General features: G+C 38.2%; 1 protein-coding gene across 4 annotated transcripts in view; it reads left to right on the top strand.

Annotated features, from left to right (window-relative positions):
- The window catches only part of NSMCE2 (NSE2 SUMO ligase component of SMC5/6 complex), a 202,651-nt gene that overhangs the window by 64,182 nt on the left and 122,074 nt on the right, over positions 1-16,395 (top strand). For all 4 annotated transcript variants that reach the window (XM_039853616.1, XM_039853615.1, XM_039853614.1 and 1 more), the window contains one exon: positions 4,547-4,700. In XM_039853616.1, coding sequence (XP_039709550.1) covers positions 4,547-4,700 — 154 coding nt within the window. The remainder of the gene's footprint in view (positions 1-4,546; positions 4,701-16,395) is intronic.

Below are 16,395 nucleotides of genomic sequence, written 5' to 3'. Positions count from 1 at the left end.
GGTCCACGTTCTTTCTCCTCCATCATATCAGCTTCATTTCAGGCAGCTGTTACCCTCTATGCAAATAAACAGTCTCTTTGCCACGATCGCCTTCCCATCTCTCTCTTCTTCCTTTGGCGCCAGGCTTTATTCACTTGTTCACGCAGAACTCCCTTAATCTTTTTTCTCATCTCAGTGCAGCATAATTTGGCCCCACTGTAACTCTTTCATCAGCATCATTTGAGCATCTGCTATTACACCAGGCAGTGCACTAGACGCCAGTGAAACAATCCTCACCTGAGGGCAGCTAGTAGTTTGAGACAGATGCCTAGTTCCGGTGCATTGGACTAAGTGCCTAGTAATTAAATCTAGTGGTCTCTTTTTAGACCTTATCTTATTTTAGCTCTCTTGTATCATTTTTCCCAAAGGACAAACATCTCTCTTAAGGAAAACTTCTCTGTTTCTTTCTTCTGTGGCATTCCTCATTCCTGGTTTTCTTTGCTCGTTTTAGTCTATTTTGAATCTCTCTTCTTTTTCTGCCCATGTTCTCATTTTAAATGTCTTTCCAGGTGGTTAGATCTCTCCATTTAGATGTTATACAGACATTCAGGATCGCTCTTTCCTTCCCCAAGAAAATGACGCTTAACTATTTGCCCATGTTAAATATTCAGTAACGTGGAGTCCTGGTCAGTTCCAGCCTTCCTCTCGCAAAAAGACTCACTCATTCTGCTTCAAAAATAACATTCGTAATTTGACCAAGTCGCCAGTCCCTCTGCCATCGGCTAATGTATAGCGATAACTTCCATCTCCCTCTCTGTCCGTAGTGCAGCTTATATGCTTTAATTATAGTAATCATTTTTTTAAAATTCTCATGGTATTATTACTTTACTCCTCAAAATCTTTTAATGTCTTTTCTGCTGCCTGTCAGGTCAGCTCTCATTTCCATAGCCTGGCTCCCAAAGCTACTTACCATCTGCTCTTGATCGACTTTTCTGGTCTTCTGTCCTGTATAGCTACAGCGCTTAGCACATAGTGGGCACTCACTGAATACTGGATGGGTAAGTGGGTGGAGCATAAAAATGTGACTTTCTTTCTCCCAAGGGCAGTATTAAATTCCCATTATGGAAGTATGATGTCTGCTAAGTTTACTTCTCAGTAGTTTCTATCAGTTTTAAATTATAATGGTGTAAAGATGGATAATCTATAAGCTGTTTAAAAAAAATTCATTAACCCAGTGTCTTTGCTAAATTGTATTGCCCCAGAGTTCATACGTTTAAGTCCTAATCCCCAGTACCTCAGGATGTGACGGCCTTTGGGGATAGGGCTTTTAAAGAGGTCATTAAGCATAAATGAAGTCATTGGAATGAATCCTAATCCAATATGACTGGTGTCCTTATAAGAAGAGGGAATTTGGACACAGACACGTACAGAAGGAAGAGTGTGTGCCAACACAGGTAGCAGACGGCCATCTCCGAGCCAAAGAGGTAGGCCTCAGAAGAAGCCGATGCTTCTATCACCTTGGTCTCAGACTTTTAACCTCCAGATCTGTAAGACAACTATTTCATTTGTTTTAGCCACCCAGTCTGTGGTACTTTTTTCATGACAGCCTTAGCAAACTAATACACCCTGTGCTTTTTTATTCACTGAGGTTTTAAGTCCCGTATTTAGGGATTTTATCCTTAGGAAAGGGGTGGACTAGAATCTAAAGGATTCTCTCCTCCCATCTCAAAATTCTTTGGGGTGTTTTAAATTCGTCCTAGGAAAAGAGGGCCATTTTTCCCTTTTTCAGACCAGGGAAATAAACAGTCTCTTTGCCCCAATCAGCTACACAACGGATGGCTATTTTCCTTTCCCTTTTGGGATTATGTTTCTCCTTCTCTTGAAGATAGAAACAGAGCAAGAAACCATTAAAAATATAGTTAATCCCCACTTACTGCATTGATTTAAACAAATACTGAATTCGATGTTTTCCAGACTCTCGTTTTGATAGCTGGGGTACAGTAAGTTCTCTTTGCAAAGGATAGTTATGCCAATCGCAGCATCAGATTTCCAGAAGCCGTGAATTTATATGCTTTATAGCAGTTCTCTTGAGGCTGTGGGGAATAAAAGTACTCTGAATCACTAAATTTGGTTTATTCAGGTATCCTAGTCATATTTCAAGTCGCCATGTTGTGAACCTCAGAATGTCTGTTCCCGCCATTCCCCACTCCCCATCCCATTCTGTCTAACTCCTCGGCAGTAGTTGTATTTGAACTAGGGAAACTTAGTGTGTTGAGTGAGTGAGAGACTTCATTGGAAAAGAATATTTGCATTTACTGACCATCTGCTCAGATCAGATCTTTTTCTGATTGTCCCAGATGTAATAATGATTTCATACTCATTAAAGACCTCGGGCAAGTTCATCTGTAGGCCTGCCTGTAATGTTACCATTAACATCTCGGGCAGATGTGAGTAGTCGATTTTATTTTATAAATCCGGAGACTATAATTCTTTTCTAAGAACTCATAATTTATTTTCCGTATCTGTTCTGAACTCTTCGTGCTACCATCTTGAATTTGTTTCATCTTGTTCTGTCCCGTGTAGAGGTAGAGGATAGCTAGTCACCGTGAATAATAGCTCTTATTCTTGAGACATAAGGCCTTGTTAAATTGCCTTTCTACCTTCTTTTTTTTCCCTTTGTTTCAAACTGAGCTTTATTGGTTCTTTAGCCTTACAGGGCTTATTTTAAATTTTTAATTATGTATAAGACTTGGCATTAAAGCCTCTCCATTTTTCACAACTCTCTTTGATGATAGATCCAGCGCTTTCATCAGTATAGTGAGAACACAGTCAGTTTCTTCACTCTAATATAAATATAAATTTAGGCATGCTGGTTTTATGCTTAATTTTCACTTTCGATTTAGCTAGTTAAAATGCATAACAATTAAGCAAAAGATTATATAATTCTTATCTCCATGACAAAGGGTAATCTAAGCATATCAATTAATATGCTTTGCTATGCGTTGATACTCAAATTCAGAGAGATGAGAATTATATCCCACTGACCAGAACCAAAAACAAGAATTTTTTATATCTATCTTATAGTCTTAGCATTTCCTCTAACTGGATGATCATAGATAAGTCATTTAACTTTTTTCTATATCATTTTATTTACGAAACTGGAGAAGATAGATATCAAGACTAGATGATCACTAAGTTGTCTTCCAGCTTAGAAATTGTATTATGTGCTCTACTAATAACAGTTGATAAATTATGAGTTTTAGTGGGTAAGTATATTTGGAGCAAATAACATTAATTTTTTTGAAATACATTGAGTACATATATATTGAGTGCTACTTTCTATGTACGCGGTGCTGGTAACACAGTGATAAATCAGACATCTTTCAGAGTTTACATTTTATTAGGGGAAAGAAACATAAAAAATGCAATTGAGTATTACTGGGCTTGTGGAAGAAGTCTCTCTAAGACATATTGGGGCATATGGGAGACTTTGGTGAATTTTGCTTAGTGGCAGAAGCATCAGGAAGAGGCCAGTGATTCAAGGGACCCACTGTGAAGGCCTGAAGACGTGCAGTTGCACTGAAGTGGAAGAGCCAGCAGCTTGATTGTATTGGCTGAGGACTGAGGATGAGGAAGTAGAAACAGTGGGTATAGATGACTTTTTTCCCCAAGGGGCTGGACTATAAGGAAGAAAATACCTGAAGGGAGTGGGCAGAGATTAAAGAGATCGGTTCTTAAATATGGGAGTAAAGAGCCAAATTAAAGATTTTGGGGAAAAGAGCTTAGAGCGAGGGAAAGCTTGTTCTGAAGGAGATGAAGAAGATGGAATTAAGAACAAACTTAAATACAAAGTTTAGGATGGATGGAGGGAAAGATAGATGAATAGATACATGATAAAGCAGACATAGCAAAATGTTAATCCTGGCATCTAGGAGGTGGATGAATAGTAAAATACAATTCTTAACATTTTCTGCATGTTTGAAAATTTTATAATAAAATATTGGGAGGAGGAACATAGATCAAGAGTTTAGCTTTGAACAGAATAGAGGGCACTTATTCCTTGCTGTGGTAGCAGATGGTGAAGTTCAAGGTTAAAGTCTCAACTTCTTTTGTAAAGTCGAAGCCACTCGTAACCTGCTGAGGCAGAGGGGAGAGCTGAGGAGTGATAAGAATGAAGGATGGAATAACCACGTAGGGAAGAGGAGAAGGGTCTGAGCAGACCTGGGTTCAAGGAAGAAGTAGTGGTGGTGAAGTGAAGGACCCAGGAGTTTAGCTGGTATGACGTTTTCCTCCAGTATTTGTCAGGAGACAGCAAGTTGCTAGGGCACCGAAGGGGCAGTTTGAGAAAGCGATGAGCGGATGGGGTGAATGATTCCCTCCCTCCATTATTCACCAGCAGCCAGTTCTGGAACAAGTCCCATCCTCTTTGGCTCTCTGTTGGGAGGATTCTGTTTTCTGCCTCATTATATATTTATTTGCATGAAACGAGATAAAAATAATGTTACGCAACTGTGTTATTTAACTATTAAACATTTAACTAATATAGTTTCATTATTATCTTCCTCAGGTAAAAGAGGAACGTCCAGAAAAAATACCAGATCTGAAATTATTAGTGGAGAAGAAATTTTTGGCTTTACAGAATAAGAATTCCGATGCAGACTTTCAAAATAATGAAAAATTTGTACAATTTAAACAACAGCTGAAAGAACTAAAGAAGCAATGTAAGTCAGCATGCTTTGCTTTGCTTTGCTTTGCTTTGGCTTTTTGAAATGAGGGAGCCGACTTGAACAGTCCCAGGGAGTTGGTGATGTAAAGTGTGCTTATCTGCTTGGCTTGATCCTCTTTCTAAATGGCTTTTTGATTGTTGTTGCAATTCTGTGTTTTGTCTAACCTTTGGTTCACATCAGCCTGTTTGTTTCTGAAAGCCAACAGTTTCCACAAAGTGCTGAGAAAATTCCCCACCAACTACAGGAATTTACACTGTGTTGTCCTTCTGCCGAGGAGGGGAATTGGGAAAAATAAAAGAAAACTGAAAATGATTTTATTAAAATAAAAACGGTGTTTTTCAAATTTTAAACTGCTGTGCCAAGCTTTAAAATGACCATATTTTGATTCTGGTTTTGTTGCTTTGGAATAGCAGGAACAGTGTTTTCTCAGGCTGTTTTTTTCCTCTCTCTCAGATATGGATCAGAATTCTATAAATCCCTTCTTTTTCAATTACCGTTGACTTTCAGTATTATTTTATATTAGTTTCAGGTTTACAGCATAGTTGGTTAGACATTTATATCGTTTACGAATCCCTTCGATATTTGTTGTAGTATAAATTACATATGATTTTGAAATTTTGCCTTCCTCATCAACTTTATTATACTCAGGTTTCTTAATTGACATAATTTTGATTTAAAAATGAGAGTAGGGAAAATGATTAATTTTACAAAAAGAATTTTGTAGACAGTATTGGCCGGAAATAATGTATCTTTTCTACACAGCGAAGTACACGTTTTTTAAATTTTGTCATGTAGTTCACATAACATTTATGTAATTTGATTCTTTTACCTTCATATCAATTGCCGTTCTTTTTTTTCAACTCAAGGTTCTTTTATTGCTTAAAGAATTAAATAATGAAGCAGATAACTTTTTTTTTAACTTAAGTTTCACATCACTTTCATTTGAATACATGTGGAACAGGAGGAATGTTGCATGATATGAGATGCAAATTTATTTTATGTCCTTATTTGTACTTGGTATAGAGATTCATATTTTGAAATAGGCTTTATTTTAAATATAAGCATTTTCTTTGAATTGATGCTGAGATCTCAAAAATAACTGAGGAAGCTGCTTTATTTCTGTCTATTTTACAAATTAAGTTTCACAATTTGGAATGTTTTGCAATCATGGTGAGACTTTTGCTTTTACTGTAGATTTAAACACTAAGCACTTTCTCCACATTTTAAGTCTATTTTCTGTTCTTCATCGAACATCACAGCTGCCAAAATCTTTTCTAATATAATTTTCACTGTTCCCTCAAATGGGTAATAATCCCCCAAACAGGTGATATTTGCTAGTAGTTTTCTGATCTTAAAGATGCTAGTAAATTTCAGTTTTGGTGTTGGTCAAAGTAGCCAAATGTGTTTTATTTGATTACTTGGAGACAGTTAATCACAAACTATAGCACATTTAGCTTCCGACCATAATTCCTGATATTTTAGGTATTTTATAAAACAGATTGAAGGATACATATCCAAAATATAAATTTTTTCTTCCTCCATTATTGTTTATAAAGTTATTATCCTATAAGAGAAAACTGTAAAGATATTTAAAATCATATACTTGTGGGGAAACACTTCCTAATTAATAATATATAATTCAACAAAATGATAAATGTTGGAGATCATAGCTATTGTTTAGTTGTCTCTAAAATTGTGCGGGTGGGGGCCAGAATTCTCCAGGCCAGCAGTACACATTATTTGGATAGACAGTTAAACCTATGACAAAGTAAACTTACATTGAAAGAAATGCTTCCTTATATAAAGTTTCTCAGTATATGGTAACACTGGAATTCAAGACAACTTTTCTTTCTTTTTCTCTTAAAATAGTCTTTTAAAAAGATTTTAAATCTTAAATAATAAGCAAAATAGTAATACTGTCTCAAAGATGTGTATCCCTCACTTGCAAAATGTAATTTTTGTGCATTATTATTAGCTCTATCAACTAAACTTGCACCATGACTAGCAGACTTTACTTCCTTAGATTTAATGCAGCTGTGAGGGTGCCGACTAGCACCGGGCTCCCACAGTGTTTGTGGAGGCAGGTTCAAGGGACCGTGACTTATAAAGGAGCCACTGTAATCTGTTTGTTTGAGGTCTGTTCTCATGGAGGCAAAGAATTACAATAATTTTTTTTTTTTAATTGGAAAATATTAGCCAAGGAGAGATACTTGCTTCAAGTTGCCTATTTTGCAAAGTAAGGCTGATGTTTTGATGGTCTGCGTATCTGAAGGGTTTCACTTACCCCCCCCCCCCCATGGGAATAACCATCATGTCTTCACCAGCTTTATTATGCAAGAACATAAATTGCCTGAAATTAAATTTTACCAAATCAGGATCTAATCAAAGAAACGTCAGGAAGCTACAGGTTGAAATCAGGTGGTCTATCTGGTGGGCCTGAGGAAGGTCCCCGCCTGCCGCCTGGGCGCTCTCTGTCGGCAGGAATGAGTCAGCCTGGCTGTGGTCAGCCGCTAGTTCGCAAACTGTCTCCTCTCAAGATCCCTCTACACTCTTAAAATTTACTTAGGGCCTCCAGGGGACTTGTTCCCATGGGTTATAGCTGTTGACATTTATCATATTAGAAATCAACACTTGAGGAATTTAAACAATATTAATCCACTTAAAAATCAATAATAAATCCATGACATGTTAACATAAATAGCGTTATGAAATACAAGAATATATTTTCGAAACGTAAAGAAAAATCAGTGAGAAGAGTGGCATTGTTTTACACTTTCGCCAGTCTCCTCAGCTTCTGCCTTAGTGAAGATGGCTGGCTCTTCGCATTTGCTTCTGTTTTCAGTCTCTTGTAGCACATTGTTTTGTTTGAAGTACACAGAAAATCTGGCCTCACACTTAGGACGTTAGATTTGCTGAAAGGATCTTGCAGACCACCAGAAATTCTCACTTTGAGAACCGCAGATCTAGGCCAGAGTCACTAAACTCTGTCCTGTGAGCCAAATTCAGTCTGCCTCTTCTTTTTCTATGGCCTGCAAGTTAAGAATGGCTTTTATAATTTTTTAATCGTTTGGGGGGAAAAAGATCAAGAGAAGAGCAATCTTCTGCGACATGTGAAAATTATATAAAATTCAGATTTCAGAGTCTATAAAGTTATATTGGATGTTAGACATGCTTTTTCATTTGCATATTGTCAGTAGGTGTTTACGCTGCAATGGCAGAGTTGAGTGCTGCATCAGAGACCATCTGACCCACAAAGCTTATAGCACTTGTTATCTGGCTCTTTACAGAAAAAGTTTACTAACCTCCTGGTCCAAACTATAATCAGAAACAAGGGCAGTTTTTTTGTTTTTTGTTTTTTGTTTTTTAACTTGAGTTTCTTTTTTCTGTTTTTTTTTCTTTCTTTCTTTCTTTCTTTCTTTCTTTCTTTCTTTCTTTCTTTCTTTCTTTCTTTTTTTTTTACTAAGTCTCATACATTCGTCTCAGGTATATTCAGAACACTTTGAGTGCCTACTGTGTATGAATCATTACAGTTGGTGATCTGAGATAAATAAAAGGCAGAGTCCCGGTACTTGGAGAATACAATATATACAAACATGAAATAACGTGAGAACCATTACTAACAAATGTGAACTCTAAAGCAAAGAATGTTAGAAACAAATTCTCTACAACGCGGGACCTAAACGAAGAGTCAGAATAGGAATGCAGATTTCATACGGGTGACAAATATTCCCCGTCAATGAACAGGGGCTGCCTGGAGCTATATGTTCAAGAAGGTTCTGAGGTTGGGTCCAGGCCCAGCAGCAGAGAGTGTGCCGAAGGATTGTGGGGGGAAGGAGGCAGTATGGTAGAACTTAATGAGAATGTGCAGACACCTCCGTATAGACACTTTCTCAAGTCATCAAGCAGTCTTTCTGATGTGCTTTATTCATTTGCCTGTTATCTCATTAGCAGGCTTCAAAAGTTTTAGTGCAGGTTAGCAAGGCAGAAATTGAGAGCATTAGACAAGAATTGATTCTTAGAAACCTTCAGAACATAAGGGCTTCGCTTCATGGTCAAAAATAGAATTGACTGAATCTGAGATCTTCAGTGTTGAGATAATCTAATATACAGTGTAATTCTGTTGGTACAGTTAAATGTTAAGCATAAAGGAGAGCATGTCTTTTTAAGTGCAAGTTTGCTAATCTGAAGGTATTCATCACAGATGTAACAGTATATTTAGGTCAGATGTGAAATATGCAGAAAATGAGATGGAGATATTTGTCACTGAAACTTAGAAATCACTTTCAGTGACAATGACATATGTATTCGAGATATGTATGTATGAATTTACACTGTAATCTTATAATTATGTAGAGTCACAAAATAACTGTGTACCTTTCCTTTAAGCATGCTCAGTCTAGATCTCAAAACTGAAAATAAGGAGTGGCCATTCACGTCGCTCACATTGAATAGGGAATTCCACGGGAACATTAAACACCTTGACTCTACTGTACCTAGTGGGTCGATTTTCCCTTTCATTCAGCATCTGTTTCACACCACAGTGTAGTTCCACGAGAGCAGGGACTTGCGTTTTGCTTACTGCTGTATTCCTTGAGCTCCTCCAGCATGAGGTCTAGGCATTTGGTACCTATAGCCCAGGTCCTTGATGGTCACCAGAGTCTTCAGAAGAACCTTCAGAGACATGAGATCTTATGCCCTATCCAAAGGAGGCACCAGCTAGCTGTGCTGGTCTGTCGCTGACATGAGTGAGCGTGGACCCCGTGTTGCCAGCTTCTTTTGGAAGATTCAGAAATCTTGCAGATTATTTATTTGTTACTAGACTTTTAAAACACCGTGCAAACAAAAGTTCCAGTTTATGACCTTTGATTTTACCTTCTCAAACCGTTTTTTGGTGTTGGACTTAACGAGAGACATCAGTATTAGTTTGGCCAATTACCAGTGGATTGAGGATGGTGGGTTGTATTGAAAAGCACATTGAAGTTTTGTAGTGAGGAGCCAGGTATGGGAGCCCCTACACCAGATGCAGGTGAACTGTGGGGTTTATAGAGAAGATTAAGAAGGCGTGTGTGAGTTTTGAAACCTGGAAAGAAAGAGATGAAGAAACAAAGAGGGAAATGTTTGGCTTTGCCTAGAAATATGTTGAGTGCATTTAAACCACGCAGTGTTGACCGACCTGACTTAATCCTGATACCCCTCAACATGTAAATCTCTTTGTCATAAGATGTAACTGTCTATCCAAGTAGTGCGTGTTTATGGCCTGCAAGTAACTGAAGCCCAAAACTATTTAAGACAGGAATAATTTCTTAGTCATCTCTATGTGCCTTTCATACCTCACATACTCAGAACTCAGGTAATATTAACAGAACAGAATTACTCAACTAGAAAAAGAGGATCAGAACCTAGTTAAGGCGAGTCTGATAAGTCTTTTTCCCTTCAATAATGTGTCATCAGTAAAGAAGAGAATGAGAAAGGAAATTAGCATTTCTAGGGTTGGGATCAAAAATCAGCAGCAAAGGTTAACAACGTATATGGTCTTTGAAAATCCTTTAAATTACTCCAAAAAGTCAATATATATATATGATCGTATGTATAGAACCCTTTACAGTGATATGTTGGTACAAATGTATAGTGTATATAGTAAAATACAGTTTTTAATACCGTAGTAACATCATGCTCAGGAATTAAGTATCACTCTTTTAAGTGTGACTGCTTAGAACATTTAAGCAAATTTATGAAAAATTACGTTTTCTGGCTCTTCTGTAGACAGTTTTATCATCTCCGTGGCCCTCAGCTGCTCTTCGTTTTTTCCATGGTAGTGTAGATAAAGCCATCACCATTCACTTGCTGGGTGACCATTGATTGTGGGAAAATGCTAAAAATCATAAGTTTCATAGCAGAGACTGACTTTCTTAGTCTGAATTATATCTCTGGCCTGGGGATTTATGCTCAATGAGTGAAATTTCTGCCCTGTGCAAATTTTTAATTCTTAGTATATTTGCCTCTCTCCCTCTTCTTCTTCTCTGAGTCCGTATCTTTCTGACTTTTTTGTGTCTCTTTCCTCCCTTCTGCTTTCTTTGTGTTCCCCACCCTATACAGTTTCTCTTTCCTGTATGTCTTCATTGAAGCTAAATGGTACTATTCCCATCATAATGATGAAGCTGCTTCAGAGAAGTCAAGTGATATGCCTAAGGTTATGAAGCTGGTAAACAGAAGGCAGGAGATGCCAGGGCAGCGAGAGGGCACTGGGGAGAGTTGTGATTATCCTCCCTCTTCTGTTTTATAAAGTTGTTACTTCCCATAAATGTTTACATTTTAAAGCAGATTGGGGTACCAAATAATAATTGAGTAAGCAAAGAAAAAAGATTAATTCTAATTTGACTGACTCTGCCATGTTGGAATTTTAGTCAAGGCTTTAGTCTATCAAGGAGCTCTTTGGTAGCGGGAAATGAGCTTTTCTACATGCCCTAATAAGCAATGAAGATGTCCATCCACTCTGCCTTCGCCTGGGGTCTGTGTTAGCCCTCTAAGAAAGTAGTAATAATAAAGGGAATAGCCAGGCTTTGTATGGTGCCTAGTACATCTTATTGAATTAATGAATAACTACGGGCGTTGTTTGCTTGAGTGCCTACCTATGCACAGGGTCTGGTACTTAATCCTTTATATACATGATTGTTGATTTCTCACAACTCTATGGGACAACTAGACCCATTTTATAGGTTAGAAAATATGCAGAGAGAGGCCATATAACTTCCCTAAGATCATAAGTGCTGAAATTCCAGGCCCGGTTCGGGTAACACCAACGCATGTGTCATTTTCCCTACACACTGTGACACCTCTGGAAAACACTCCCGCGGTCTTCTTTTATCTCAACTCAGGTACGTCATTTATCTCTTGAAAAACTGATCGGTCGTAGGACTCCTGAGTAGTGGACAGTTTATTCGGGTCTCCCGTAGATCTGCACTGATGTGTGCCAGTGACACTAGGGTGTCCGCTTTGCCTAGCTGAGACAGAGTCTCGTGCTGGGTGCTTCTGTTCAGAGACCGGGGAATAGGAATTAGATCAGACGTTATGTAGCAGTTTATGTGTGCTTCATCTTGCCTTCTAAGTAGCCACTAGAAAAACATGAAGTTGTAGTCCCGTTTTATAGATAAAGAAGTGAGACTCATAAAAGCTAAGTGGTTTGCTCAGGGTCACAAAGTAAGTTACAGAGGGAAACTTGAAACCACGTCCTCCTTTCCCAGATTCCATGGTGTTGGCAGTACCAAAAAATTCAATAAATAGTGCCTAAGAATGCTGTTTCCGGTATGAATAGTTGCTATGATATGGCAGACAGGAGTAGGATATTCATTGCATTACAAGTTTAGAACAAATTCCATGAAGTTTATTTCAAGCGTAACAACAATAATCCCATGCACATACATCATCTCTCTCAGTGTTCCCGACATCCACGTGCAGGAGAGGAATGCATGAAAAATGCAGGTTCTCTTTTTAGCAGACTGAATCTTGGAAGTGACATATTTACCCAGTGTCTCACAGTCAGGAGGTCACAAGGATAACAAACACGTTCCCGAGGAAAGGGGAAGCTGTAGAATGAGAGATGGCTATAATTAAAGTTATTGGGAAAGAAAGGTTCAGTTATCAAGGAAGAAATGAGTCAGCGGCAAGTTTAAACACAAACTGTGAGCTATGGGTGTTTCTCTCATGGTGGCTTATTTTGAGAGAGTGTGATGCCATCTGTGCTCAGAAAGCAGCCTGAACCTAGAATAGGAAGACCAAATCTTAAGTGTCCTGGGGACGATGTACATCACACTTAAGAAAGTAATTATCTTGTCAAGTTATTAATTTCTGAGGTTAGAATGCTTTACATTTTATAGTTGCTGGATGTATATATTGAGTGTCCTTCATAGCCAACACCTCCCTCATTTCCAGTCCCTGCCAACCACTGTTTTGTTTTCTCCATAGTTTTAACTTTTCCAGAATGTTGCATACTCCGAATCGTACAGTATGTAGCCTTTTAAGTGGCTTCTTTCACTGAGCAATATCATCAGCTTGTTGCATTGTGTTGCTGAGTAGTATTGCTTTCCATCCTATGGATGTACCATAGTTTATTTATCCAGTCACCAGCTGAAGGACATTTTAGTAGTTCCCTGCTTAGGGCCATTATGAATAAAGCTGTTATAAACAGTCATCTACAGGTTTTTATGTGAATGTATGTTTTAATTTCTCTTGGATAAATTTCCAGGTATGGATGGGATGGGGTTGCTGGCTCATATGGTAAGTATATTAACTTACAAGAAACTGACAGACTGTTTTCCACTGTGGCATTCCATTTTGCATTCCCGCCAGCAGTGTGTGAGAGTGGTAGGTGCTGTGTCCCCTCACCATCACTTGGACATTTTGATTTTGTTTTTAATTTTAACCATTCTAGTAAGTATGCAGTGATATCTCATTGTGGGTTTAATTTACATTTTCCTAATGACCAATAATGTTGAGCGTGAAGTTCAGTTTTTATATTTAAATTTTTCCTATAATGTTCATGTTTTTCTATTTGTGTGTCTCCTGCATTTATTATTTCATTCATTCAAGAAACATTGTAGATGGTCTGAAACAGTGGTTCTCCAAGTGTGGTTCCTACACCAGCAGCATTATCATCACCTGGAAACTTATTGAAAATGCAGATTTTCAGGGGCTACCCCAAACCTACTGAATCCGAGGCTCTGGGAGTGGGGCTGAATTTTAACAAGCCCTCCAGGTGATTCTCTGGTACACCAGAGTTTGAAAATTTGAAAACCATTGGTTTACAATAGTGGTTGGTACTCTCTCATCACTGGATGTCAGTGCCAACATAAACCTTAAAAGTAAAATCAGAGCTCCACCCCAGCCCCAGAGATTCAGACTTAGTTGGTGTCTGGTGGGGTAAGTTCCTCAGGTTATGCTAATGTACATTCAGGATTGAAAATAACTAATCTACGAAAAGTTATCTAACTAGATATTCTAGAGGCTACAAATCTGACTCTAATTCCAGATCTCATGTAGTTGATTAGCTAAGAGAGAAGATCCATACATACACAGCATAATTATAGGCACACGTTACTCAATAATTCCCTAAAGAATTAAACTGTACTTAGTGTCCTAGGTTTTAATACAAACTAACTTTATTCTCCTATGTCTGGGAGCCTCTTTTTTATATTCCATGTTGTACTTAGCATTCATTCAACAAGTGTTTATCGGGTGTGCTGGCAGTACAGGAGTGAACAAAATACGCAAATCCCTGTGCTCTTGGAGCTGATATTCTGATCTTTGGCACACCTAGTTAGCATCTACTCACTTTGCTTTACTTAAGTGGAAATGTGGTATGTTCCTTAAGAGCTCTAAAACAAAGGTATTTATTCATACGCATATTTGATAGCCTCGATAATAATCATACGTGCGTATTTGTTATCTTCAAGTACTGTCCTTCAGAGTTATCTGCCTTGCATTTGTTAAAATTTATATTGGTCATGAAATCCTATTTTCTCGATCATTTTTAAACTCATTTATGTGATCACCGTGATATTTCGATAACAGTCTTAAAAGATAGAGACAGTCTAAGCCGTGGAAAGATCCTGAAATTTGGAATCAGAATATACAAGTTCAGATTCTGGCTCATCCAACCAGCAGTTTGTGGGTTTTTGATCAAATCAATGGAATTTTACTTTTCACTAAAGTAAATTTTCTGTAAATCTTTATCCAGTTAACAAGATATGCTCCTTAACCCACAGAGTTGTGTAAGGATTAAATCAGATAGTTAAAAAAAGAAAAGTGAAAGTGTTTTATAAACTGTAGTATACTCCCAAACATTAGTTACCTCATCTTTTTTAGCTTGCTTAAAGGCATTTAATTGTTTTTACTTCAAAGAACATACGTTTTATAAGTTATTGGCAGTTGGCATAAATTCTCAAGTGCAAGGAAACAAGCTCAGAGTGTTTTAGTTATTTTTTTAAAGCATTAAGAGATTTTTAGTGAAGGATAAAGTATTACTAGACTGTCACATAGGTATGAAATGTGCTTTCGTGAACAGGGTATGAACAAAAAAATGTTGATTAGGTAACAAATCATTTTTCAGTATAATATAAAAGGTTTTGGTAACCTTTTCTTGATAGGAAATCAGAGAATGAAGTGTCAGGAATAGCACTATTCACATAACGAACCATCCTGTGGTGAAGTATATTGATTATGAGCAAATGTAATGGGACAGATGTAATGGAGTTGTATTTATCACCAGAGGCTGTTTGAGTCTTTACTATATTAGGGTTTCTCTTATATACACTAGATTTAATTGGAGAGAAGCAGCTCTGCTGTTTCAGCCCAGCTATTTAGTTAGATTTTTTTTCTTAATCACCTGATGACTTATTTCCAATTATATTTTTTCATGAACGGGCACTTCCTATATGCAGAGCACTGTGCTAGGCACAAGGAACATAGGCAAGTAATTAATGTCTTGAGAGCGAGAGAAACAGGATACTGGTCACTTGAAATTGCAGGGTCTTCAAACTTACCGTGCAGAATTTGGAGAAGAAATGAGAGTATGGGGTGAGGGTTGATGAAAGGTATTGAGTAGAGTTTTCCAAAATAAATGTAGGGAATTTGTTTTGAAAAATAAAATAATCAAGTTTTCACAGTCAGATAAATTAATTAATTTTCTTTACCGTGGGATCCCTTAGTCTTTATTATGTAGTTTGCATTTGGCTAGAATGTCAGTTCAGTGAGAGCAGGTACTTGTCTGCCTTGATCGATACCTTCCGCAGTGCCTAGAATAACACCTGGCATGGGACTGGTGCATCCTACAATTTTGGGAATGAATGGAAGACTACAAAAGGGGATGAAAACCTAGTTTATGGAATCTTTGTTTTTTTCCCATGGGACAACTATTCCCTGGCAGATAGTTTGACACACACCAGTCCTGGGAATGAGAGGGTAGGGTAAGGCATTGTGCCCTCACTCGGGCAGACCTGGGCAGCAACCATGTGCGAAATACAGATGTGGCTGCCAATTGGCTGGAGGTGGTTCCCAGACTTTCTGGCAACCTGCCTTGCCTAGTTCGAGCATTGGGTGCTTACTGATGGAAAGTACTTCCTTCCTCTTTCCCTAGGGGGACACTATTTGGTGACTTCATTTGGATTGCATAAAGCAGGACACTTACGAGTCGGACTCAGGAATTTTCCATTCCTCCCCACAACCATCTGCCTTAACAACCTCCATCTCTCCTGTTAAGTGGTAGTGATTCCCCAGGCCCGAAGTAGCCAGTTGAAAATACATCTTACACTTGATAGTATTATAAGTCAAAAAAATATAGTAGTAGCTTATTTATGTATGTTTTCCTCTGCTTTAGAGCACAGTGGCTTTACTTTACACTTATGAAAAGCAAAAAGCTATTTTCCTACAAAGAGGAAAGACTCTTCCGCCAGTTATCAAGATATGCCGTCCATTCCCAAAAACCTCTCCCAGTCCCATCTCCACTTCCTTCTCCCACTCACTGCTACTGCTGCTCCATCTGCAGTTTTATCCGTAGCCTCCCACGTACTTCCGGCTCCAGCCTTGCCTCCCGCCAGTTCCTGCCAGAGGGACTGATCATTCTAAAGTAGGTCTGGTCATGGTCGCCCACCACATGGCCTTTCTTGGGCTTCCCCAACGCCTCTTGGAATAAGCC

This window comes from Pteropus medius, unplaced genomic scaffold (assembly GCF_902729225.1).
Source record: "Pteropus medius unplaced genomic scaffold, Ma_sr-lr_union100, whole genome shotgun sequence".
In the NCBI taxonomy this organism is placed as follows: domain Eukaryota; kingdom Metazoa; phylum Chordata; class Mammalia; order Chiroptera; family Pteropodidae; genus Pteropus; species Pteropus medius.
This window is presented reverse-complemented; position numbering and strand designations above follow the sequence as displayed.